General features: G+C 39.2%; 1 protein-coding gene across 6 annotated transcripts in view; it reads right to left on the bottom strand.

Annotated features, from left to right (window-relative positions):
* The window catches only part of nrxn2b (neurexin 2b), a 719,066-nt gene that overhangs the window by 628,621 nt on the left and 63,991 nt on the right, over positions 1-26,454 (bottom strand). For all 6 annotated transcript variants that reach the window (XM_086285249.1, XM_086285255.1, XM_086285254.1 and 3 more), the window contains exon 2: positions 13,387-14,781. In XM_086285249.1, coding sequence (XP_086141375.1) covers positions 13,387-14,098 — 712 coding nt within the window. In that variant the 5' untranslated portion in view covers positions 14,099-14,781. The remainder of the gene's footprint in view (positions 1-13,386; positions 14,782-26,454) is intronic.

The following is a 26,454-nucleotide window of genomic DNA, read 5'->3' as shown; positions in this document are numbered from 1 at the left end:
AACTAAACAGCAGTGGCATTTGCAGGGTTACTGAAGATGGACTGCCTGGTATATAATGTTGTGCTACGTGATTGCTAGCGACACAGCTATGTTAGCATAACATTAGCACAGTGAAGCTGGAGGATGAACGGATGAGCCAACATTTTTTCCACTCGATAAAAGTTAACGTGAGGGATTCTGGTGGTTAGAGACAAATGCAATCGCATAGCAGGATGCTATAAACAGGCCAAACTTCAGTCAGGAGAACAACTGAGATTATTCATCCACAATACGAGGTTAGTTATTAATATACTGCAACAACAAGGGAACAGAACAGCTGCGAGAGAATTCAACATTAATGAATCAATGTTACGTTAAGTGGAGGAAGCGCAGTTTTTGGCTTTCCCCATATTTCAAAAGTGCTTCATCTCTTTGCTATGACTGTAGCCCGCCATAATTGGCAGATGATAATGGTTTTAGCCGCTGCGATGCTTTCGACCAAAACAGGCGCAGCTTGATGACATCATCAACATGCGCTATCGCGATAGAGCGATATAGTCAAAATCTCTATCGTTGGCCAAATTTATATCGTTTCTATCGTATATCGTTTATATCGCCCATCCCTAAGTTTACAAATGACAAATTGCAGAGACACAACATATCTGACTGAGTGGATGCAGGTACTTCTTTTCTAGATTCTTCAGCCTCTGGGAAGCTGTTAATTAACAGTTTACACAAAGACAGGAGACCTTAAAGCTGGAAAAAAAGAAAGAAAATCAAGCCTAATTGCATAAAGCTTTGCCCCAAGTACTCAAAAATCTATGCTTATGAAATTTAAAGCAATTGATATGAGTACATTAGGATAACAATACTGGATAATCAACACAGTAAAACAAGTTATTGATTTGCTTTGTTGTTGTGTTAGAGAAGCAGCCTGAATGTACTGCACAGTGAATAATGCTCAATTTGACCCGATATAAACACAATTTAAAATCAAATAAAGTTTTGCATATTATGGCTGTTTTATTTCTAAATGATGTACATCATGTTTGTATATCACATGTGGAAACTCAGTGCACTAAACAATTGTTTATTGCAGTAAGCCAAAAGCAAAGGTTACCTTCACAGAGACATTTTTTTTGTTTTGTTTTGTTTGGGTTCTACAGTTCTGTGATAATGGGGATGGATAGCAAGTGACAGGTGACAAGGGTGTGTGAGCCCGACTTCCCACTCAATTTTGTACTCGCACAGTGACAGCTGGGGTAGAGAGCAAGCTTTAATTGCATGTGATGGACAATCATACTGGCAGGGACCTTCAAACCAGTAGAGGATCACTGGGAAAAGGGCAAAGAAAAAAGTGGGCTGGAAACATCAGAGTGGCATCCTCCCTGAAAACCATTCGCCTGATTGCACCCACCCCATATACATCTACCACCCCACTGCATCATACAAGTCAAAACAAACATGAGCTGCGTGTGCACAACACTCACTGACTCCTTTGAGTCAGGCAACCTAACCTCACACTTTAATCCAGCTTGCTTGCTTAATGCTTGCTTTTTTGCTTCTGCAAGCAGAGGCAATCTGCATAAGGGAATTCATACGGTGCGCAAAATGGAAGGAATTAGGGGATTAGGGATTTAAGGAAATCTCTCATCTGGAGCAATTGTTACTACATTTTCCTTTTTTTCTCATTTTTAATCACCAAAGACAAATTAAACACTGGATCAGAATCAGTTATTGGACTGCAGACTGATATATGATGGTCCTTTGCTCAAAAAGGAAAAATAAAACATGAAAGCAAAATGTAAGAAGAGACCGTGGCAAGAGAGACTGAGATAAGCAACATCCTTCAAAGTAAAAGGAAGTGAGCTATATTAGGACCTTATGCCTAAATAGGGAAATTTTGCTTTGCTGTCCATTCAAGGAAGCTGGGAATCTATCAACCAAAGAATACAGGCCCAGGAGCATGTATCCTTTGAACTTGGGATTGCTCAACCAGGAAAATGGTTTTACACAGTTGAGTGTTGAAAAAAAACATGTGGATGAGTAGCAGAGACCGAACAAAAGCACGGTTACACGGGTGGATGTGGCAGTAAAGAAAGCAAGATGGCAAGATTTCTGTTCATATAGCAATTATTAGGCATGGGGGAGAAATAAAGACAAAATAATAGTTTTCTTGTATTTTTCTACACAGTGACTGAAATTGTTCAACTGGAATACTTCATTTTATTAGCATCATCATGGCTTTACTCAAAATGTGACATGTGATTTCACATATACCTGCAGTCAAAGGTTGCATAATCAGGTTGTAGGTCTGTTTGGAACATCCAGTATGTACTACATCTTATTGTTTTTTGGGTTTTTTTTGCCATTTTGTAGTCCGCTTTCAATTATCAAATGTAGATGGAATTACTGTGCACTAAAAACACACCGAAGTGCAGCATATACAGAAGCTGTACTCGATCATCTTCTGTCTATCTTCTGGAAGATGATGAGGTGCACCAAACTGCAAATGCAATTTCCTTAGCACATGAAGCATCCAGTGAACTATACTCTCTATCTGCACACAACCCATGATAATTGAGCGACAGCTTCTTTAGAATTAGTTGAATGCTTAATTAGTATGTATTACTACATGGTAAAAACTGTATTTATTATCTTTTGCCATGTTTTTCTAGTTGGATGCAACAAATTTTAGTTTGTTTTAGATTTGCATTCGCTACAAAGACCATGCACCATGGTGGATCAGCAATTAGTAGTAGCCCATACAGCTTCAGCATTCTAAAATATAAAAAGCATACAGTACTGTACTTGTTTGAGACATAACATTTTAACAACACAAGTATAGATAACCCCCCCTCCCAAAATGGTTTGTTCCAGCTTGGCTCTCCCCTACCCTGGCTCTTGCTGCGTTGCTGCCAGAGCGATGGTGGCTGAGACACAGCGGAGCAGAGGTGGAAGTGCCTGGCTTAAAACAGGACATATTAGCTGCATTTAACCTTCAGTTACCCTTTATATAGTTAGGTAGCAGTCAGACCATGTTTCTTTTTAGCTGAAAAACATTACATCCAGGTAACCTGCCGGGTTGAAAACGTGTTTCCCGACGATGTTTGCTACCCTACAATCTGTCCTGCTCTGTAGTAAAATCAGCGATATTTGACCGTCCTGTTGCTCCCATTGAAATGTATACAGCCTATTTAAAATCTAAAACTTAACATTGTCCGTAGCCTACTGTTGTTACCACTGTCCTGTTTGAAATGTAATGAAAGAAACTGGTTATTTTGTCATATGTGCATGTGCCGATATTGAACCTGAGGTACCAACTAGCTAACTGACTGGATGCCCATTAACCTTATAACTCCTGGTGTGTGTGTGTGTGTGTGTGTGTGTGTGTGTGTGTGTGTGTGTGTGTGTGTGTGTGTGTGTGTGTGTGTGTGTGTAGAGAGACAGCCAGGTTCATAATGGATATGAGGAAGTTTTTTTCAAAAAAAGGAGCCACATTCAGGTAAAAGTGTAAGAACAAATGATCCATCAATAAAGGATAATGTTGGATCAGTGTTTCAATATTTATATCTTTTATTAGATGTACATGTCGTTTGGTTATTTGCCTTTTGGTTGAAAGTACAATGAGAGACGACTTTTATTAGTGCTCTTAATAGTGTGTTTTTTAATCTAATTGAATACAATCTATTTGTGTATGATTGTCAGTCCAAAGAGGGAGAGAGGAAAGAGGGGAACATGAGGACAAAGTACAAGATCAGGAAGAACCAGGTAAGAAAACAGACAGGAAATAGTTAAAGCTGTTTGGTCAAAGCTGCTATACAGCATCTGCAAAACAAACTGGGTTGTCAGCCCTGGCACTGCATTACCATATTGAACTTCAGTCAGAGGAAGTCACGGTTGCCAAAAACTTTTTGAAGCTCAAGAGAGAGGCTGGTGCCATCCCAGATATGTTAACATTGTACAATCTTCTGGATAATCAGATCTTCCCCACACTGAAAACTATTATTCAGGTTGCCCTAACAAACCCAGTTAGCAGCTGTAGCTGTGAAAGGTCTTTTAGTGTTTTGAGTCAGCTCCATACCTGGCTGAGAAGGACCATGGGTCAAAGCAGACTCCAGCACCTGGCTGTGATGTCAGAAAGAGATGCTTGAGAGACTTGACCACCAAAATGTGATAGATTTACCAACCTCAAGGTGAGGCGACATAGGTTAAAAGAAAAGGAAAAATCTGCAGAGCCATAGTAGTATCGGCAGTAAAGATCTTTTCATACATTGTATACATTGTACCAAAGGCCAAGGTGTCTCCATTTTTCAATTTTTTAATAATATTTTGTACATTTCAAGGACTCTTCTATTGTTGGAGTGTATTTTTATGTGTCTGTATTGTATTATACATACACTTTAAAAGTGAATCTCTGTCCAAAAAATGCACTCAGTTTACTTTTTACTCACTATGAGCATCATTCATTATTCTCCTGCAGTAATTAAGGTTAGGATATGTATTTTTTTTTTCAAATTCCAATCCATTCTTCTTTGGCAGCATTTAAATAACCTTTATCAGATTTGATGTTTTTGTTACAGACTTTTCAAAAAAAGTGTTTTGCTTTTCTTTCACAAATGTGGAGATTAAATTGTGTTAAAATGTACAAAACAGTGATATCATGTTTTGTGACGAGGACCCAGGCACAGAGAGACTTTATGAATTTAAGAATCTTATGATTTAATAAAGAAATTTGCAGACTTGCACAGAGAGGGTAAAATTATGATGACTGATAATGGAAATGAAGACAACAGACGATGAGGACAGGGAGGAACAGGGGTTTAAATGCACCAAGGAGACAGTCAGAGGGAACTTGGGACAACTGGAGACATTTAAGGATGCAGGGACTGACAGACGGGGAAGAAGTCTCATGGTGATGAGTAAAGTTTACCTTGCCTGGATGGGCAGCTCTCTGGGTGCTCAGCACCCCCAAAGCTCTGATCCTAGAATCCCCCCTGAGCCCACACCTGTCCCACATCATGTTTCATGTTTCAATAGTTTTAGTAACCAATCAGAAAACAGCTCATAAATTCTTTCCACCACAGAAGTCTACACAATGTGTTTGTGGTCTGCTTTTGTGCAGAAAAAAGGCACAAGTATGTAGACTCTACAAGCTTGCAAGGGAAAAAAACCCTAAAATGTCTCAAGACATTCTTGAGTCCTTTGCATGTTTTTCCCATCCGGTTAGTAGAGCCATTATTTTTTAGGAATTTGTAATGGTAGATTACCATTTGATTTACCTTCCTTTCTCCTTTTCATGAAGGTAAGGTTTTATAATTTGATTCGTTAATTGTAATTTGGTCATCTTTATTATATTTCCCAGATAAATTTGTTTGCTTGTTATTTTGGCCTCCGCATGGCCAAAAGATTCACCATAGCTCTATCAATTTGAAAATAAGTCTTGGGACCCTGGAATGACAGGTCAATTTATCAGATATTTTTTAAATAAGTCCACATTAACAATCTTCTTCTGAAATTGCAGCCATTTTGGAAAATTGACACTGTAATTAGGAAACTTTGTTTTACTAAATCTAAAAGCAATACAACTCAATATAAAATACATGAAAGTATTTCTAGAATCTAACCTGTCCATATCGCAATAACAAGACAAAGTAAAATTACAAAGTGGAGGGGAGGAAGTCAGATACAATCATAGCGACTGCTGCTCTGCAAAGACCTTGTCCCGACAGTGCACAGCAGCAGCAGAAACAGCAGAGAGGCAACAGAGCAGCTTTGATAAACACCAACAAAATCTCAGCAATCAAATCCAGTGGAGACTTGAAGCATGTACTGCTTCATTTCACCTTATCAGTCTTGTTGGTTTGGTGTAGGCCTAAGTTTAGTCAGCCTCTGTTGTTACAGCTAGACATGTACCTGATAAGGTTATCTATGGAACCTCTTCAAGCGACCTTACAGGGTACAGCCCTCTCATTAGCACTATACTTATTTATGTATACAGGACAAGATAATTGGGATATCAATTATCAGTCAGTGAGCCCCCACCATCCCAACCACACTCACTCCCCCTCATCCCTCTGTGTGTGCCAGTGGGAGGCACAATTATCACCATGATGTATGACTCTCTTTCATGTCCTCTGCTCTTTGCTCCAGGCTCATTGTGTCACCATCCAAACACAACTTTTACCCTAGAATTCAAGGTCTAAACATGCTCAGCTCTTAACTGTGATTTTTTTAATTAATCCTTCCTGTATTGTATACAGCATATAGAATGGTGTGAGATCTGAATGCAGTACAATATAATATGTAATACAACTGGAATATAGAATTATTGATCAAACACACCAATATATATATATCCTATGTACCTTAAATGTCGATCCTAAACGACAAAAATTACAGGTTAGATGTGTATTTTTTGGTCATTATCACTGGTCATACCGACATTGATTGGGCTTAATATTGTTACAGTGGTACAGAAAAGATATTCAGAATAACATTAACCATACATGTCTGTGTCATATATGAGCAAAGTGAAAAGGCTTTGTTGTTTCACTTCACAATATTCACATATTTAGTTTTTACGTTAGGTTACACCAAATAATTGTCCGAAAAAGTATAGAAGTAGGGGAAAACCTTTAAATAATGGCATTGTGCATATACTATTCTGAGTAGTGCTCCTCCAAATTGACTGTTAGTAAATCTTGAGTGGATGTACATGTTTTAATTGGTCTTATTCACACTAGTTGTATGGATACACACTCACTTTATGTATGTACGGATACACTCTGTTTTGCCTTTGAAGTAACATCACTGACCGTTTTCACCCAATCACTGAAAATATACTTGAATGACCAAACACAGGTTAATAGGTATAGGTAACAATATCTCGATTGTTGAGTTTTTCTTGATAGCTTAAAATTTCTTTAGGGGGAAGAAAATGTATGTTCTGCCTTTTATAACTTAAACTGAATATTACGGTTGTAAACTGCCCTAGTGGTTGCTTTGTAATATGGGTTTGACTACTTTGGGAAAGAAAAAATGAAAACGTGAAAAAATCAAAGATGGCGGAAAGTGATACCGTAATGTTATCGTTCTAAGCTGATACGGACCTTAAAATGTTGTTGCCTTGGACAAGATATGTCTGTAAGTCTGAGTGACAGTAAAATAATTATCATCTTTTGTTTTGTGTAAAAATGGTACGATAATTTGTACATTGAAAGTTTTATCTTGTTAGCTTGCAGTAAGAGTGTAACAAGCTAGTTTACAATGTTAGTTAGCTAATACAGTATCTTGTACTTTCAGATTTACGATGGTCAAAGAGAAGGCAATGGTCAGAGGCCATTCTTCAATAAATCAGCGCAAAAAGGAAAATAAGTCTGGTTATTGAAGCATGTTATCTCGCTGTCTAGCTGGTGAAACTAAGAAACTCAGGGGAAGGACAGCACAATGTACAAAAAATAAAGAAATGAATAAATGGAGAGATATCTTTTCACCACAGGTCTGATGACTTTATCACAAACAATGTTTTCTTAGTAAAGTCAAAAGTTTAGAGAAACTCATAAATGTTTTGAGTCAAACTATTTTGACTTTTCAGGCCGCTTTCCCTTTCTTTCAGTGTACAAGACTTTCACCTTTTTCTCAGAATGTAATTTAAGACAAAAAACAACATGTTTACGTGGTAGATAAATTAAAATGTCAAGTTCATGGGTGTTGCAGCGTTGAGATGTTGACTCCTTATCTTTCATTGCAACAGCTGATAAAGCAGATTATTCTGGCTTGTTGGGGAAAACCACATCTGATGGTACAGTGTTAAAACATCTCCTCGGGCTATAAAAAGGACAGCGTGTGTTTCAAGCTTACTCTTTGACTTCCTAACCACAGCTCTCTCTCTCTCTCTCTCTCTCTTCCTCACCCTGCAGCTAGAGGCTCGCCTGAGGTCACAGCTTGCGTTAAGATGGGGGTATGCAGGGTCCAGGCACGTTAACTGTGGTGCTTCTCAGAGACTCAGGTTTCTGCTTTAATCCAACATGTATAATAAAAAGTGATGATGGAGGTAAATTAGAGTCCAGAGAGCAGTAATAATCTAAGCAGCTGTTTTTCAACAATTTTCTATTTGGCACTTCCAAATAGAGACATGTGGACATAGAGTGGTATATACACATGCTGTGTATAGTTGACTACCAAAAACGGCTAACATCCGATTTTGCGTGATGTTAAATATCATTTCTTGTCAGAGGCTAATAAAACAACAACATATGGCCGAATTTTGTAGCATTTTCACATCAAAATCTCATCCTTCTCCAGTGAAACCAACAAACTTTTGCCAACTTTTGCCTAATCTACACAATCTGACTTACAGAGGCAGCACATTAGCAGAGTTAACATAGTCCTTCTTTGGTATATTTAACTGGCATTCAAGTGCAGTACTGTAGGGAGGCCATGAACATTTGAGCTACAAGGATCCACATGAAAATTCAAAACTGCTTCAGGATGCCAGTGTAAAATTCCACGTCACATTATCTAGCCTGCTGTACATACCTGCTGTAAAAACAAGCAATGTGTTTCCATTAGTGGGACATCTGAGGAACCCCTATCTGGCACATTTGCAACAAAGATCAATAATTTCCATATTCCTGTACTATTTACAGGCTTGATCTTATTCTGAAGTCCAGTTTGTTCCAAGAAGGAAGAATCTTATGAAGAATGTATGCCATGAAGAATTCATTCCTTTTCAATGAATTCTAATGAGGGTTCTGACTATGGTCCATTTATAACAGGGGTGTCAAACTCAAATACACAGTGGGCCAAAATTCAAAACTGGAACAAAGTCGCGGGCTAACGTTAATATTTATTGAAATATATTTATTCCTCCAGATATAAGAATGAATCTTTTCTTATGGACTCAAACACATTTTGCTAAAAAACTGAATATGGAACAAGCAAAGCTTAATACTAAACAATGTATATATTAGCTGTATAATACCAGTAGGCCAGCTCTGATAGTAATTTGTTATGGCTTCGCGGGCCAAATGTAATTAGGCTGCGGGCCAAATTTGGCCCGCGGGCCAGAGTTTGACACCTATGATTTATAAGTTCTAACAGCTTAAGTCTGTCAAGTTAGCTAGCAATTTTCACTCTATGTCAAACACCTTTCAAGTTAAGAGCAAATCCAGTCTCAGGGTAACCTGAAAACTCTTCAGATTTTGCTGTGTAAATTAATGGAACAACAATCATTTTCACAAAGTAATTTAACCTCTCATTACTGTGAGCTCAGCTTTTTTGCCCTACAACGCCATTTGAAGGTCAACACACGAACAAAGCCAAGGTCAGCACAGACTCTAAAACCAGTTTAATTACAACCCCAATGGTAAATTATAAAATACAATTATAGGAAGTGCAGTATATTTCTGTCCTTTATGTACTGCAAATAAAGCACAGAAATGTTTCAGCGTGTTTGTTAGCCCAGTCCTTAGTATTTAGCATTTAGTAAGCCATTTTTGAGGCAAAATGTGAATTTTTGCTTTGACATCAAGTCAATTAAAAAAAAAAAATGAGGCTGTTTTTTTATGATGTCCACCTTCATCCCTCATTCTGTCTGATCAACCTTAACCTGAACAATTTTCATGCAAATGAGTGAAAATACTAAAGTGCCAGACGTAGATGAAGGCAGCTAAGAGCTGTGTTAGATCACTGGTATTCAAATCAATGCAACAGGAGATACAGACTCTACAAAGCAGAGGAATAACATAAAACATACTGTGCTTAAGGGAATTGAAATGGCACAACCTTTCTGGATTACAAAACCTCAGCTGTCACATCTCATTTTCAGATTTTACAGATTGAACTTTAAACCAACATTCATCAAAGGATTCAAAAGTCTGGGCACGAATATTTTCGCAGTGAATTAGACCTGGATAATAAATGTTTTCACTTATTTGTTCACACTGCATTATTACAGGGTGTCAAAGTGTTAACACTGAATATTCAAATATCAATTTTTGCAAAATATTTGACAAGATATGACACTGCATATCATTGCAGTCATTGAGCTTTCTGACACTGCTCAAGAGTTCTTCTCTGTACTGGATACAATCACCAGTTGCTGGGGAAAAATGTGTATTCACCTGCTGGCTGGCAGTGGTTCTTTTTTTTTTCACTGATTTTACCTAGCAAGAGCCTTGCTAGGCAAAATCAGTGAAAAAAAAAGTGATTACTGCAATTGTTAGCAGATTGTTATAACTAGCTTAGGTTTTTCATGTTTGCCTACAAGTACTCCCTTACTTCTAGCCAACTGGTAGTACAACTTGAAAAAGTGCAATGCAAACCACAAAAGGAAACATGGCACACTTTGCATGCACACTTTGCACTTTGAATCACCTTGTTGTTGAATTGTGCTATACAAATAAACTTGCCTTGCCTTGCCTTTTAAGTTCTACATCAGTGCTGCAGCCAACATGTTTCAAAAAGTGCAACTTTTATTTAAAGGCAGTCTCCAGTTTGAGTTGCACTTTTCAGCTTCAACACAGGTTGGAGAGTAGCTGGCTTGTGTTGACTTGTTGACTTGTCAATGGCATGGCATTACATAGCTGATAGATGAGAGATGATCTGCCCCTGGGCAATGCTGGACACATCGCAATCATCGGACGCGTTCATCTAATTTTTCTGATTGTTTTTGTCTCAGGTGAAGGAACATATTTCTTTTAGTTCAGAATTAGTTTCTATTCCTTTTACCAAATTTAGTGGTCTGTCAAATACCATACTTTGCAGAACTAAACCTGCCCAACCTTTAATACAACTATAGCGATAGAGCTGAAGCAATTCTTAGAGAAAAAGTTTAACAGTTAAGATGGTCTACAACAACACAAACAGCTTCATAATTAAAACGGTTTGCTTGTCAGATATCTATGTGACAAACAGTAACGGAAAACCTCACCCATAATGTTATCTTTGTTTTCTTTGCAGCCAATGCAAAACAGAAATGAACTAACTGTCTTAAATAATGTAGATCGCAATATTACATGTTTTAATATTGTGCAGAATCATTGCTGGCATCTTGTGCTGGTTATTTTATGTTCTGAGGATAATCAAAAAGCACATCACAGATCAACTAGACCAATAACTGTATTGCAAGTGCCATGTCTTATCATTAAAAAATTTCCCACGGATTGATACATTCATCCTCTCTAAGGAGAGCAGACAGCAGCTCCCTAAAATATCAAGAAAAAAAAGGAAAAAAATCTTTCCTTTGACACGGCCCCTTCACCACTGAGCTAACACAGTGAGACATGGATTTGTTAGTGCAGACATCTAAAGGGCCTTAAAACTGACTGAAAGTGAGAGTGAAAGACCTTTACATTCCCACCCACGTGTTAGATGAAAGGAGTAAATACACCGCTGCACTGGCAGTCAGCCATAATGACCCAATTTACGGTCCTCAAACCAAAGAACATCTCTGGAAATAAATTAAGCCTGAGCAAATGAAAATCTTCATGTTACGCTCCTCATTCTTGCTCTCTTCTCCATTTCTCACGACTGCAATCGCTCTCTCCACAAATTCCTTGTTCTGATTCTCTCCTCCTTACCTCAATCTCTATTCTCTCCCTCTATCTTACTCTCTCCATTTCAAAAGGACAAATGCTTCCTGCAGTCACTGTAGCACTGCATTGGTATTCTGCTCTCAATTTAGCTAAGAGCAAGGCAGCAGTATCTACTTGCTGCAACCAAACAGCAATCTGACACAGGCCACAGAAACAGAAAGCGAGAAAAGTCTTGAAGAATTGAAGGAACCGTGAAATATGAGAGGGAGACTGGAAGGAAGAGACAGACCGACTTATACGGCTGTCCAGCAGTGACATCATTTGCTGTGCTATAGGGTCACTAAAGAGCAAAAGCTCATCTGCATTAATTAAAGGCTTCTGTTCGGCTTTTTGCAGAGAACAAAAGCAGCACAGTAGAGCTTTTTAAGCTATCTGAGACCGCTCCAAACTTACACTAACCCTACATCAAAATAAATCAAAAGCTTTGATCTAACATGCAAATTTTATTCTTATTACTTCAGATCTATCAAAAGCTGGACTCGAGTAAAACATTTTGTTTGGGTTGATTTCCTTTTTCAGCACCGTCAAAGCTTATCTGCGAGCGCCACAAAAGTCTAAAGCATCAAACAACTGTCACATAACTTGGCAAAACAGTTATCGACCTTTTCAACATGCTGTAATTACGAGTGATTTCATCATGCAGGACCAGGTAGAAACTACTAAGTCAAATGATTATTTTAAAGGTTACAAAGCAATAATAGACCATAGTGATAACGGTAGTGAAGACCACTCATCCTGCATTACAGGTGATCAAGATACAAAATAAGTTCTGATGGCTGCATAGAGAGTGAGAGAATTCCCAAGCAAGGTGTAGAGATGCAGACAGGATGAAAGAAATAGGGCAGAGATAAGTGAAGGGGGAGGGATGTCAGGAGTAGGAAGTGCTGACAGCGGGTAAAGGTGAAAGAGAGATAAGTTGAGTAAGGGAGCAAATTCGAGAGAGACATGGAGGGGAGAGGGGTGACGAGAGGTGGAAAGTCCAGATAGACTTGAGAAGAGGTGGTAGGAGGTGAATGAAAGATATGCTGAGAAAAAGACATGGAAGAATGTGAAGGAGAAGAAAAAACATAGATATGGAAATGGGATGTGTCAGTGAAGGAGGGAGCCAGAGGTTTAAAACAGAACTGAATTTGACATGAGTTGACAGCATATGAGCATATCCCAAGAGCAAATGAAAGCAAGAGCAGCAGAGACAACAGGCTTGGGAAGGAAGGAAGGAAGGAAGGACGGAAGGAAGGAAGAAAGAAAGAAAGAAAGAAAGAAAGAAAGAAAGAAAGAAAGAAAGAAAGAAAGAAAGAAAGAAAGAAAGAAAGAAAGAAGTAAATTCACTAAAAAACAGACGAGAAGAAAGCCAGCTGAAATAGCAGACCTTCAATGTGTGATCTTAAACGTGAAATATTCAGCAGCTTTGATGTTAAATATTGTTTCTGAATAAGTCCCTGCTGAAATCAAAGCTGCACCTGTGCCATGTCTGCAACTCTTGTATGACTCACATAATCCCTAAAAAGAGTGATCTTCTTCAGCAGTTCAATCTTTAAATGAGGTTCTTAAAATACTGAATGAGAGAACACTGAAAGATCATGCACACTTTAAGTAGTCTATTCACAAAGTTCCACACCCTCCTCCTTTTGAGCCCTCACTGCATCAGCACCTCCTTCATCAAACATTGTTAGAAGAGACTTTCGACAGCCTAAACAGTGAAATGAGGTCCCAGACCTCTCTGCAAGACTCTGACTTGAACTAACCGCAGATTTTGCACTGCAATTATAAAACAAAGACAAATACAAGAGTTATGATGGTGCCTTACCTTCCTTGCAGTACTTTCCTTTGAAGCGAGTGTGGGTGCAGTCACAGTGAACTTCTCCATACTGAATAGAACAAAACCCTCCATTGAAGCATGGGTTCTGTTTGGTGCAGAGGTACTCCAGGTCGCTCTGAATACCCTGGCTATTGAGCAAAGTAGGAGGCATCTCTCCCACCTTCAGATTGGAGATCAAGCCCTGGAAGAGTGGTTCATACTTCACTGTGCTGGATGTCAGTGCAGACAGTCGCACGTCAGGTGGTATCCCACCTACAAACAGGTCACTGACCACAGCCATTTCCCTCCTCTTTGACTTGACCTCTGCCACTTTTGTTTCCCCATCTACCATTAGCATGGTCTCACGGAAGTTGCGGGTAAGCAAGACCATGTGCCAGCGGTCGTCATTCACCCGTATCTCCATGTGTACGGTGGCTGGCTCTGCACAGTGGATGGCAAAGCGCAACTGGAGGCGCCCACCAGCAATCAACAGCTCCAAGAAGTCGCAATTACCGCCATCGTCCAGGTAGAGTACCAAGGCTTTGCTGATGTTGGTCTTGAGACTGAAGCTCAGCTCACCCACTGATCCAGCTTCCCAGCGCCCATAACGTGCCCACTGGCCAGGCGCCCCACTGAATTCCAACATATTCACTGTAGTGAGCAGGCTGAAGAGGGCCAGAGGCCACACGGGCAAATACAGGATTCTTAACCCCCTTGTCATGCTCAAAGTTCTGATGTGTCCCCCTTCTTTCTTAATGCTGTAGGTCTAATGAGCAACAGCTCTCTCTTCACTGAGGAAAAAAGACTGTAATATAAACAGGAATATAAACAAGAAGTATCATATAGTACTGAATTCGGTTATAAAAGTCAATGGGTAAGCAATCCTCACAGGTGCTCTACTACAATTTGCCTGACCAATAAGCACTTTTTTCTCCTCTCTCTAGTGTTAATTCTTCTCCTTATCCTGATTCTCTCCTTCGTCTCTCCATCAGTTGGTGCCTCTGGGACTGAGGAATAGGGGGAGAATAAAAGAGGGGGAATATGATAATTTCAACACAGTTGTTTCTTCAAAAGCCTCTTTGTCTATCCTGGACCAAAAATAGAATGTTCCTCTCTCAAATCCAGATCTCGGAGCAATTTCCAGGAAATTTGAGCTGCTGCCAGAAGCTTGGGGGTGGGGTGGGGGGAAGATTGTGATCTTTCTTCAGGAGGAGAGCAAGTAGAAGAAAATGAGCAAAAGAGGAAGGGAGCTTTATAGTAGACGGGTATCAGAGCCTGCTGGTGTCTGCTTGAGCATTTGATGTGCTCATCATTTTCAGTTTAATGCCATTCTTCTCCTTAAACTCACAGAACACAAAGATTTACGCAGGTATGGGTTCCATGACTGTGATGGGTGCTGGCAATCTGGGAGAAACAAGAAGAACAAAAAGACAGAACTGTCAGTTACATGCAAACACTTTACATTTCAAATTAGTTGGTAAGCAATTAGCCTGATAGCCTTAATAGATATTTGATATGGTATTTCATTTTTTGCTTTGCCTACAGTTTTGCACACCATATTCTATCTTTAATAATCCCTACACTTTTTTTCAGTTCAAAGCTGACACTTCAAAAAAGTTTGCCTAGAGCCATCTAAGTAAGTTTAGCAATTGTGTGGCTCCATACATCCCAAAAGACCCTGAATAAAAGAAATGTCTTATTTCATCTGCTTGATTCTTTGATATCCAGTAAAGAAAGTTGCCATCCACACGCAACACACATGCAACATAAGGTTTTCAACAGAATGAGGTAATATTTGATAAATCACAGCCCCCCATAGTGGTGCACACACACTTTACCGATATGAATATGCAAACACACACATCATTAAATCAAATGCAATTCAGATCGGAGTGCTGGAGAGTCAATAGCTATCTGAATAGCTGGTCTTGACCCTGGGGCTTGACCTAATCCCTAGCCATTAATTCTTAAGTGAGATTTAATTTCAATCTCATACAGTCTGCAATTAAAGCTAGGCTCACCCCTGCTCGTGCTCCCTTGTGCTATCCTGCCTCGCTTCAAAGTGACAACAGAGATGATATTGGCATACATGAGGAGGAGCGAAGAAGAGTGAGTGAAATACAGTGAAAGGGAGAGCTGCTACACTACAACCATGATCTCCAAAGGTCAAAGCTTAACATCAGTGGAAAAAGATTAGGGAGACTAGAGGGAAAAGAGAGCTGTATGATACAGCAGAGGGAGGAAAACAAGTAAAGACGGGACCATTTTTGTTTGGAAGACGACACACTGATAACACGACAAATGAATGCTGCCTTTAGATGGCTTTTGTGAGGTTATATTTGTAACATGGGTGTTACAAAGTGTCGCTGGAAGGGTGGGACATTGCATCACATATGTGAAAAAGCACAATGCATTACTAGGTTATGCATGCAAAACATAATTCTGATATCAGTCATATTTGGTTATTTTTTCTATTATCTACCTTTCTAAATTTATGCCCAAAATGTCGAGTGTCGAGTGCAGAGCTTCTTTACATGTCAATGAGTTTCTGACAGAAAAGGCTAAAGATATACGTAATGCTTTATGATTGCAGCTTTTCACAAATCTCATATGTATACATAAGACACCAAACACATGGCTAACTGTAAGTCTAGATGTTGTTAAATGCAAAGCACAGTGAGACAAAATGTCTACAAGTATGTGGCAGGCACACCATCCCTCTAGGAGTGATAAATTGAGGCTGGTTTATTTTGGTCTCACCAAAATAAACGTCTCCGAGACGGCGCTCTGTATCAGTATTTCAATACATTCTTTTCTCTTTTGCAAGAATATACACATAAGTATGTTCACTACACAATAATCACTTTATTAGAAGTAGAAACAATCTTATGTGCAAGCATGTATATTAATTGATTTATGCATTATATGTACATTTTATACAATGACATGTACAAGGGAACATTAAATAGATATTTAGTTTGAGAGTTTACATTCGTGCACCATTATGGGTACATAGCACAAAAACATTTCCTGGCCAAGAGATTTTTCTGTCTTGTTGGAGAGTTTCTACCACCAAAGACAACCAAACATTCCTTGCATTTCTTACTGCTGCGTTTATGAAGGTTACCACGCTGATAGTCAACATATCCTCTACGCTTTCTCTTTTTGCTTATTATATGATCTTAGCTGGCTTGCCTGACTGTACTGTTAAATCCCAAGGACACTGAGGAAACACAGCAAGTCTCAAGAGGTAACTAGAGCTCAGAGAATTGTACCATGCGCTTGTGATTGATTCAGGTTGCACATGCAGCTGTTTGGATTTAGCAAAGCTACTGTCCCTATGTGACTGTGCAGTGTTACGCTGAAGTGTGTGTAATCTACTAATTTCGGGACCTGCATCTGTTTCTTTTCAAATACTCCTCAGTGGCTCTCTCCGTGGCACTTAAACCCATTGTTTTAACAAAGACAAAATCAGCCTTAGTCAGTTCCAGTTAAAAAAATATGGTTTACTATTGTTTTAATAGAATGCTTGCTTGATATCCCCCTGGCTAAAAAATCCAAACTAAGCTACAGCAATATACTAGACTTAAAACACAGTCTGTACCAAGTCTCATACACCCTGATCTTACTTAATTTGTACAAAAAGTAGAACCTCTACAACTCCCAGAACGTCTACACGGTCATGTAAGCCAGCACTGACCCATTTCCTCGCAGATTAACCCATGGGAATGTTTCTACTATCTTGACAAAAATTCTACCTCAGCACTGCTAAGGGTGTCTGGCTTAAATCACACTACAGTAGAGGTTTGTGGTGGAGGTGTGGTCCCTGGCTCAGGTGCAGGGGAGGGGTGGTGCAGTGAGCTTAAGGGGGCAGTGCTGGGCATTCTGCTGAGGCCACAGGTGGTGACGCTCCCACCACCTGGGACATTTACAAAGGTAGTCAAAGGTTTGATAGCTACCAACAACAGAAAACCAAGCCAGTTCCATTGGAGTACTGAATCAAACTGAATGGCGAAAGAACACAAACCATAACCACAACTTATTAAGGCAAACAAGTCTCAGCACAGCATAGAAATGTGGCTGTTGATTAATTGGCCAAAATGTATACAACAACTGGAAGAATGAGAGAGAGTAAGAGAGAGTGAGAAAGAAAGACAGCATGTGAGAGCCAGAGAGGGAGACATCAGTCACTCAAGTCACAATATCCCCGTGTAGGTGCCATGCTGTGATACAGATACCACAGCACTGAGACAGAGCAGAGAGAGATCAATAGAACAAGCCGCTTAGTTTGGTTTCTTAACCTGGTTGCTTTTAGACATTGCTTTCCCTTCCGACTATGGATTAATACAGTGTGGTGAAAAATTAATTTACAGCTGAATTTCCTATTTACAATCACCAACGGCAGTCAGGCAAAAACAGTAGACCTGATTAATATGCATTTTAAGTGTTGATGCAAAAGTGAAGGATCCATTCTTTCTAGTTATAATAATAGTGCCTTGAACAGAATTTTCTAATGGAAAAAATGACTTATCTACACTATCAACCTCCCAGTGAAAGCATTGTTTAATTTCATCTTCTACTACAATGTTTCACTTTAGACATTATCAGACGCCGGTTTAGTGAATGCCATCCTATTCTAGTCAAGGGGCTTAAATGCCACATACACCCAGTAAGGTAAAACTATACCATTTAACTAAATTATAGTACAGTATAGTATAGTCACCCATCCACTTCAGCTTATCCAATTCAGGATAGTGGGGACAGCTGGAATCTATCCCAGCTGCCATAGGACGAAATGCAAGGAGCACTCTGTAAAGTATATAGTATATAAAAAAATATAATAATAATAATAATACTTTCCTCAAGAATGAATTCCTTTTGTTACAGTCCTATTTTATCTGGGCTTTAATTGTACAGTATCTAAAACTGTGTGATGGATCAAAATAGCTTTAAATATGTATTTATGTAAATAAATGTAGTTGTTTTGTCAGGGTAAAATTAGTTTTGCTGTGTGCGCGTGCAAACGTGAGTTTTCTTGTTTAATTCATCTCTCACTGAGCTACGTCTTGGCTCCACGTCTGCAGATTCCCTGCTGTCCAGATTACACCTGTTGTGTGGGACTGTGCCAGGCTATCAACTTCCTCCTCCTGCACAGAGTTCAGTGCTGTGGATTTTTTTTCTATAGCTAAAGCTTAAGAAAAATGTATATAATAAAATCATGTAAAGTAAAACACTCACTATTCATACTATTCATGTGCACTAAGCATCACACACACAGCTTCTACATATAAGCAAATACACACACGGCATATCGTAGTCAGGCAGGAGCCATTAATCCTGGCCTGTGAGGAGCTCAGCAGTGTACCATCCGTCAGCATGAAGCTGTTGCTGCCACTGCTGTGCTCTAATTAACCAGAGAGGCACGCTGAGCCACTTTTAATATTCCTGGTCAAGTGGGAACACGAGGATTTAGTATGAGAAGGAAGAGCAAAGAGAATCATAGGCAGAGATGGCTGGCATCAAGTCATTTAAAAAAATTAAAGGAGAAAGAAGAGAGATGGAGAAAAGGCAGGGCTGTATTTCATTTGATACATTGAGTGAGACATTTCTAAGGAAGCTGTAAATTGAACTAGAGCTATCCAGACATCAATCAGACTGTCATTGTATCGTACATACTCTGTGTTTTGATATAAAACCCCTTTGGTGACCTTGGTGACAAAAGTTAGAACAAAATGATTGCTTAATAAAGAAAAACTAATGGAATCTGTATAGCACATGCTGAACAGACCCCTTTCAGTCACGTGAGTGGTGTGAACTAATAGAGGTGTGTAGCTCTTTATTCAACATCAGGCTACTGACTTTGATCAGTCTCGTCAGCTTTAAGCCACTAGTGACTAGCTCTGGCTGTTAGTGCTAACTGCGTTTAGCCTTGATAAGAAGATGCTAATGAAAGAGATCAAGGGCTTTAGCCTAGCTGTTAGTTCTGTAACAGCCAGATTCATAATGACTTTAGTGGGACTCCTTGTTGCTCCTTTTACTGTGACACTTTGACAGGCTGAATCATGGACAACAGATGCATTTGCTCTGCAAACTAAAATGTTGTAAGGTTGAAAAGAGAAGGCAGCTATAGAGGGTTTAGTTTGGTTTATTAAGATCCAGATTAGCAGTGTAGCAGCTATTCTTCCTGTGGTCACAAATCTTTACATTTTGACTGGGCATTGTGAAACATACACACATGTGCAACATAACATCATACTAGAAATAGAAAGATAAGTGCCCAACCAATAAAGGATTTTTAAAACTGATACTGACAGTGTTGATTCAAAAATCCAATCATTCAGCTTTTTCTTTTCTTCCAGACAGATGAAACATACACAGATTTCCCTGAAATTTGTTTTGTGTAGTTAATTATGATGGGAAGCATGGTGGTGCTGTGGTTAGCACTGTTGCCTCATAGTAAGATGGCCCTGGGCTCAAATCAATCCCTCCAGGACTTTTCTGTGTAGAGCTTTCATATTCTCTGCATCATACTCAGGCTTCTTCCCACACTCAAAAGACATGCTGTTAGCGGGCTTAGAGTAATTGGTGATTCTAAAGTGGCCCTTTGTTGATTCTGCAACAATGTGGCAGTTTGTCTAGTTTGCACCTCTCGCCTTTCAGTAACTAGGATAGGTTCCAGTCCCCCCGAGACCCTGAACTAAATAAGCGGAAGTAGATGGATGGATAGCTATTTATGAGTAAGATAATATGACAATGTAGTTTCAAAATAATCTCGTTTTATTGTTCAAACAACTTGTGGATTAGTAATTTACCCTCTGCCTTACTCGGCTTAGATCAACTGGTTGTAACGTTTATGGTGTCCCAAGCACATGTTGTCAACAAGGAAGTTGGAGAGTGCAACAAACTGTGCAACATGAACAGTAATTACATCAATGATTCTCTTAACTTTCTTCTTCTTTTTTTTTTTTTATTTATCATCAACTCTGAATGCCAATATATATCAGCAAATAGAAAATATCGACCTTTACTTAGAGATAAGTCTGTAAATTCTGCACCATCTTTTATTCCATGCAGTCTTTTCATTAGGTGACTCAGTAATCACCAATGTCAAATATGAAAGCTTTTTAAAGGGAGTACTGTGTAGGAGAGGTTATTGAAGCTATTCTTGCTGATCGCATATCAGGTAAAAGATAAAATGCCCTCTGTGAGATGAAAAATCAAGCCAATCAATCAATCGAGCCAAAAAAAAAAAACCTCCATTAAAGGGAGAGAGAAAGACACTGAGCATAAAGCAATAAATAGCACAGCAGACTCTAAGCCTGCAATTATGCTGTTTCAGAGTTTATGTACTGATAATCACACTATAGTATCAATATTAGTCTCATATTCATTATTGCTCGCATGTAGTGTTTTTAGTCAATTCATTTATTAACTCATAATCACTTATTTTAAAATATCAAAACATCAAAAGGCATGTGGTCCTCCGAACCGTCTCTGAGTTTGAACGATTCTTTGCGGAAAAAAGACAATTTGCTTATGACTTGTGAAAAGCCTCCACTGGCAATAGTTTGACATTGTTCTTTTGCAATGCAAAGCTCTCCAAAAAATAAGCAAGCATTCATTAAAGGAGCTGAAAGAAGGAAATCACCTGTCCTGTTTTTTCCTCCCTACTTTGACACTGACCTCCTCGTTATGCCTAACCCTCCCTACTTTGGTCACAACCAACACATCACCAATATCAATTCGGTTCCACCTATTTCTAACATTTCAAGAAGTGTAAGAGCATGCAGACTTAAGATGTGGACAGTACTGTGGGTTACACTAAATAAAGAGGGTAACAATTATGTTTTTCTCTTAGATTTCCAAAAGGGGAAATTACGGCATCTGTTCATATGGCGCACAAGTGAATTTCAGATCACTAATTGGTGCTAAATGTATGGATATGTTCTTACAAACAAACAAAGGTAGCTCAGGCTATTTAAACCATTTTACAATGTACAGGTTGTTATATTTGTAAGTACACTGTTCCTCTTTTAGTTTCTTTGAGTAAAATACTGAATCCTACCTGTTCACAAGATTTAAGCTGCTTTGCATCCGTGAAGTGTAAAATGTTTGCTGGGGGGTTTGAGAGAATCTGAGCGGATGACTTTGTGTGCATGAGTGTGTGTGTGTGTGTGTATCCTGAAGCATGTGTGTGGTTGTCTTGGTGCCTGGAGATGTTTTGGTGGGAAGCACAAGGCTCGCTGGCCAGGCCTCAAGACTCTACTGTTCCAATTAACCAGCCCAGCAGCCTGCAGCTCTACTGGCCTTATCTGGAGACAGAGAGAGAGAGACGGATGGGGATGGTGGTGGTGGCATGAGTTGGGACACAGCAAGACAGAGTGGGTTGGAAGGCACACCAAAGAAAGGCTTGAGAGGGTGAAAGGGGGAGAAAGAGAATGAACAGAGAACTCACTTTACAACCAGCCAGCATTTCTGCAAATGCCTGCTTACTTATCATTATTCAACTCTGATCTCTTTGCACACACACTTTCATTTGCGCCTTCCTTCTCTTCAGATGAGGGGGAACAATTTTAGAAAGAAAAAAGATCCAGCAAGTTTGTTTAGGAATGGGGGAACTGAAAGTGTTCACCTGACAGGATTAGAAACATTTAAATGGTAAATGAGTGGACATTGTGCATATGTTCTGTTTTTATCCTTAAAAATGGCAAACAGCAAAAGCACTATTCTGTTCCTATAGCTACAGCTAAAAGTTCAGCTTATGTAAGCAGCAGAGCTCTAGTTATGATTAACAGATAAATGTGGGCCATGAATTTGCACACCTTGCGTTTTTTGGCCATATGACAAGTTTATTTCCAAAAACGAACTAAGTGTGTGAATGTGAGAGTGAATGAATAGTGGAATTGTAAAGCGCTTTGGGTGCCTAGAAAAGCGCTATATAAATGCAATCCATTAAATATAAGTTTAATAAAAATTTTGACTTTTACTTGTGCATATATAAAACTAAAAGTGCGATTGCATTTCAACAGCATCATTTGTAACATCAGCATCATTATGCTTCTAACATTGCCTCTAGAAAATTGCACCAACAATAAAGAGAAACATTATCAACTTTGTATGACTGCAACCTCATCTTTCCTGCACGGCAACAACTGGCACAATTAGAGGCCATTTCAGATTCTTGAGTAGCCAGTGACAAGAAGTATATCAGCAGCAGCTGAACAGGTATATGCTCTCATCTGTAGCAATAAGAATCAGCAATTGTAAAATGTGGGTATGTGAGAGTAGACGAGGAAATTAATTATCTATATCTAAGCTATAATATAAGCCAAAATCTAATAACACTGAATTTCATTTATTAGACAGGGTTTGGGTGGTGGGTGGGGTAGGTTAGCAGGGGTGTGGGGTTCAGTTCTCATCACTGAATTATGGATGTAAAGGACAGAAGAAATGAGAGGGACAGCTGATAGTAAAAGTGAGATAGAGGCAGAGAGGGAGGGGTGGGAACTCTCAGGCACACGTGGCAATTCAGAGAGAATTGGCTGTGTTAAATGACAGTCGATTACCATCTTAAATATACTGTCAAAAAGCAATTTGCTTCTCTCGTGCCACAGGCCTGATATTTGCACCTTATTAGGAAGTCTGCCCTATATTTTAAGACGCCAACCTCCCAACCTCCTTCAGTTTCCGTGTACCCATAAGCCAGCTGTCTAACTGAGGACATTTTCAGGTGAAAAGGAGGTGAATAGAGCTGTGCATAGAAGCCTTTGATATAACAAAGTACTGTTATGTAACCACAATTAAAACAAAGAGGCTCTGCGATACATCGCTGTGTTATTCACACGGACAAAGGTGAGGTTATAATGAAGCTCTAAAGCGTAATCCTTTTGTCGAGATAAATCACTGTAGGTTGACTTTGGCTATTATAAAAACGATATAAAATTCACAACAGTTTATTTAAAAGAACCTGTTTGACGTCACCTTCTTATTTGTTGACTTCAAGACCTTTTTTAAGACAAACTCTAAAATTCGAACAGCCACAGCTGCAGATTTGTACATGAAACTTTTCAGTATCCAAGCTACTGCATCAGTGATGCTGCACACAAATCAGAAGAATGAAACACATGCACAGTAGAGACCTGGGGACAGGCAGAGGTAATAAACTCAACATTCCAACTAAAAGAGCTCCACTGATCTCGGTGCGCCGATATGATAACTATGAGTCAAGGCTCACCAATATCTGCAGCAGGTGAGCAATGTGTTTAATTTCACAGGCCTTATAGGCTCGCTGAGCTCATTACTGGCCTCTCAATTCACTCACTACACTTGGGATATTGATCTGGGTAATATAGTTAAAAAGATGTGTGCTACAAAGACACCTCACCAAGCAGTACGTAGTCCAGTTCAAGTGTGCTAGTTCAGTATCAGTTCTGCCTCTACCCACTTCTTTTTTCTTGTCTTTTGAGGAGCTATGAAGGAAACCACCAAGAATAACTGATGAAAAACGGAAGTGACACTGCTCTGAAAACACTGATTCAGTTCTCCTTTAGTTCAGCTCTAAATGTGAAAGCGCGGGAACATGCACAGGCATGCCATGTCGCTTTGTGACTCAGGACAAAAAAAAATGTGCCAAGAATTTGGTATGAAAAGATATAAGGTGACATACAGCTTTGTGTGTGTGAACATACACGGACATGCATGGGAAGCTGTTAAAAAAAGGGTACAGATAATGCACGTACACTATTTGCAAGTCTCTGAGAAGAAGTATGCTCGGAAGGAAGAGATGAGAAAACACAGGGCGGGTTTTTTATTTTAAAAATCACTGATTTCTGTATTTTTTGCAGTAGGGGACAAAGTGGGGATTTGATTATGTAAGCTAATGCTCACTCCCCCCCTCTGAACAAAAGCTCGCACAGTGGAGAGTGAAATTTTTGAGCATCCGACCTGAACTTGCAAGACAAACTGCATCATCCTACCAACAGCCTCAGTGGGGATATTACAGACAGGATAATTTATGACCCCTGCTATAAAATAATATTACACCGGCTGCCTCTGAGGCCAATTGAAACCTCTCAGTGCCTCGCAATTTATTGCCGAAACCAAGTGGAAAAGCTAAAGGACAATGATCAATACAAAACCGAGTACCCATATGCACTGACGGTGACCTTGTAAAATCTGTCCATCTAGGAGGAGGTGTGAATGTTGTCTCAGGTGAGTTTGTTCAGTCATTTCAAATGGTGTTGTTCTAAGATGAAGTTAATATACAAGCCTATTGATTGCTGGCATACCAGTGGTTGTTATGCACAGTGCATTGGTAATGAATGTGTTTACCTGCATTCATTTAACATTAAGCTTCTCCTTATATTAGTTCATCTTTCAGTGCATCGACTACAGAGTTGAGCTCAGTCAGAGCAGTCAGTGTCTCAGAAATCTTCTGTTGTGCCAAACATGAAATTAAATTTAGTAAGAGGGTTTGGCTGGATGCATAAAGTAATGATGATGCGCTATATGTAGGAAGGGTAGAATGCTTTGTGTTTTGTCATTACATTTACATTGTCATGCGTTTTGTAATTTAGCTGTGAAGTTTCCATGGAAACTAATTGAAATGTTATTAAAAATACAGTTAATGATCATTTAAAATGCGAAGAAATAAGAAACTGTAAACAAGGTTTAAAAACGTAATTGTTTTCAGCCAGTGAAATAATGTTTCGACTTAGAGTTATCATAATATTTCATTTTAGGCAATAAAAGTAGGCAACGTCTTCTGAGCATAAATTTACAGAGCAGAGCCACACATGACAATGGCAATTTTATTTACATAAGACATTTCATTACATGAAAACAGTGGAAACAGGAAAGCAGAACAAAACAAAAACAATGTACGCCTTCATGAGTGAGGGTGTACATATTAAACATATAAATAGCAGTTAATGTCTACTACCAAGCAGTGTTGGGTAAGTTACTTTAAATTAGTAACTTAGTTACATTACTAGTTACTTCTATCAAAAGTAACTCAGTTACTTCAAGTTACTCGTTACTTTCAGAGTAACTAGTTACTAGGGAAAGTAACTTTGGTTTTACTCAGAATTCTCTTGTTAATGTGTTGCTTCCATAACTTTGCCAGTCTTCTAGCTTGCTTATTGCCACCAGTGCACTGTGCCACCTACCAATAGAAAGGAAAAAAATCATGTGCACATTTCCACGAGAGAAATCCCACGCCTGGACCGTCGTTGACCGCCGCATGATTCTAGACTGCTTTTTACATCCAACACAAAAACTGCAGTCGTGGTGCTTTCGATTGTACTCAGAACTCAGAAATTCTGCCTTCTGAATAGGAAGATGTAGGTAACACCAGACTGCAGATGAGCTGCATACAGGGCTGGACTGGGACAAAAAAAAATCGTCCCGGGGAATTTGACTAGAGACCGGCCCACCATTATAGGAAAAATCATAAAGCCTTTGAATGAAAACAAGCACTGTTGTGACAGTGATGTACACTGTTCTGATGGTATATACTGTATGTATCAATCTATCAATTGTTTGTTGTAAGACTCAGATAATTATTTTTTTTAAAGCTAGACATTTTAAATGAGAATAAGAAAGAAAAGTATTTCTTTGTGCCCCCCTTTCCCTGTTAATACCCTACCTGGGCCCCTGGCAACACTTTGCTAGACCCGCCCCTGCACAGTTACCAGCTGTCAGCTACTTAGAAAAGGATCCTGGTGTTATTTGTCTCTCAGAAACAGTTCATAACTTCCCTTCAACTCATTCATGTTAACTAAAAGGTAAACCTGTTTCTCCATCACAGCTCTGATGGTTCAGTAAGGACATCTCCTGGTTTCATCTTCATGTTTCCCTCTCACCAGATAACCAAACCGACATCATGACCAGCAGCTTTTTTGCAGCTGTGGCTCCAGCAAACTTCAGCTGATACTAGAAATTAATATTAAATAAATTCTAACAACAGCTGATCAAACGTGCTGCTGTTGTTTAGCGCGACATCCGGTGGTTTCCTCTTTCTGGCGCAAAGTGGGCAATAAATAAACAAGAGAGAAAAGCCGATCAGCTGATCACTGA

The sequence above is a fragment of the Aulonocara sp. 'chitande type north' Nkhata Bay genome, linkage group LG3, assembly GCF_057382095.1.
Source record: "Aulonocara sp. 'chitande type north' Nkhata Bay isolate Kocher_YH1m ecotype deep benthic linkage group LG3, A_spYH_male_GT1.1, whole genome shotgun sequence".
NCBI lineage: Eukaryota > Metazoa > Chordata > Actinopteri > Cichliformes > Cichlidae > Aulonocara > Aulonocara sp. 'chitande type north' Nkhata Bay.
This window is presented reverse-complemented; position numbering and strand designations above follow the sequence as displayed.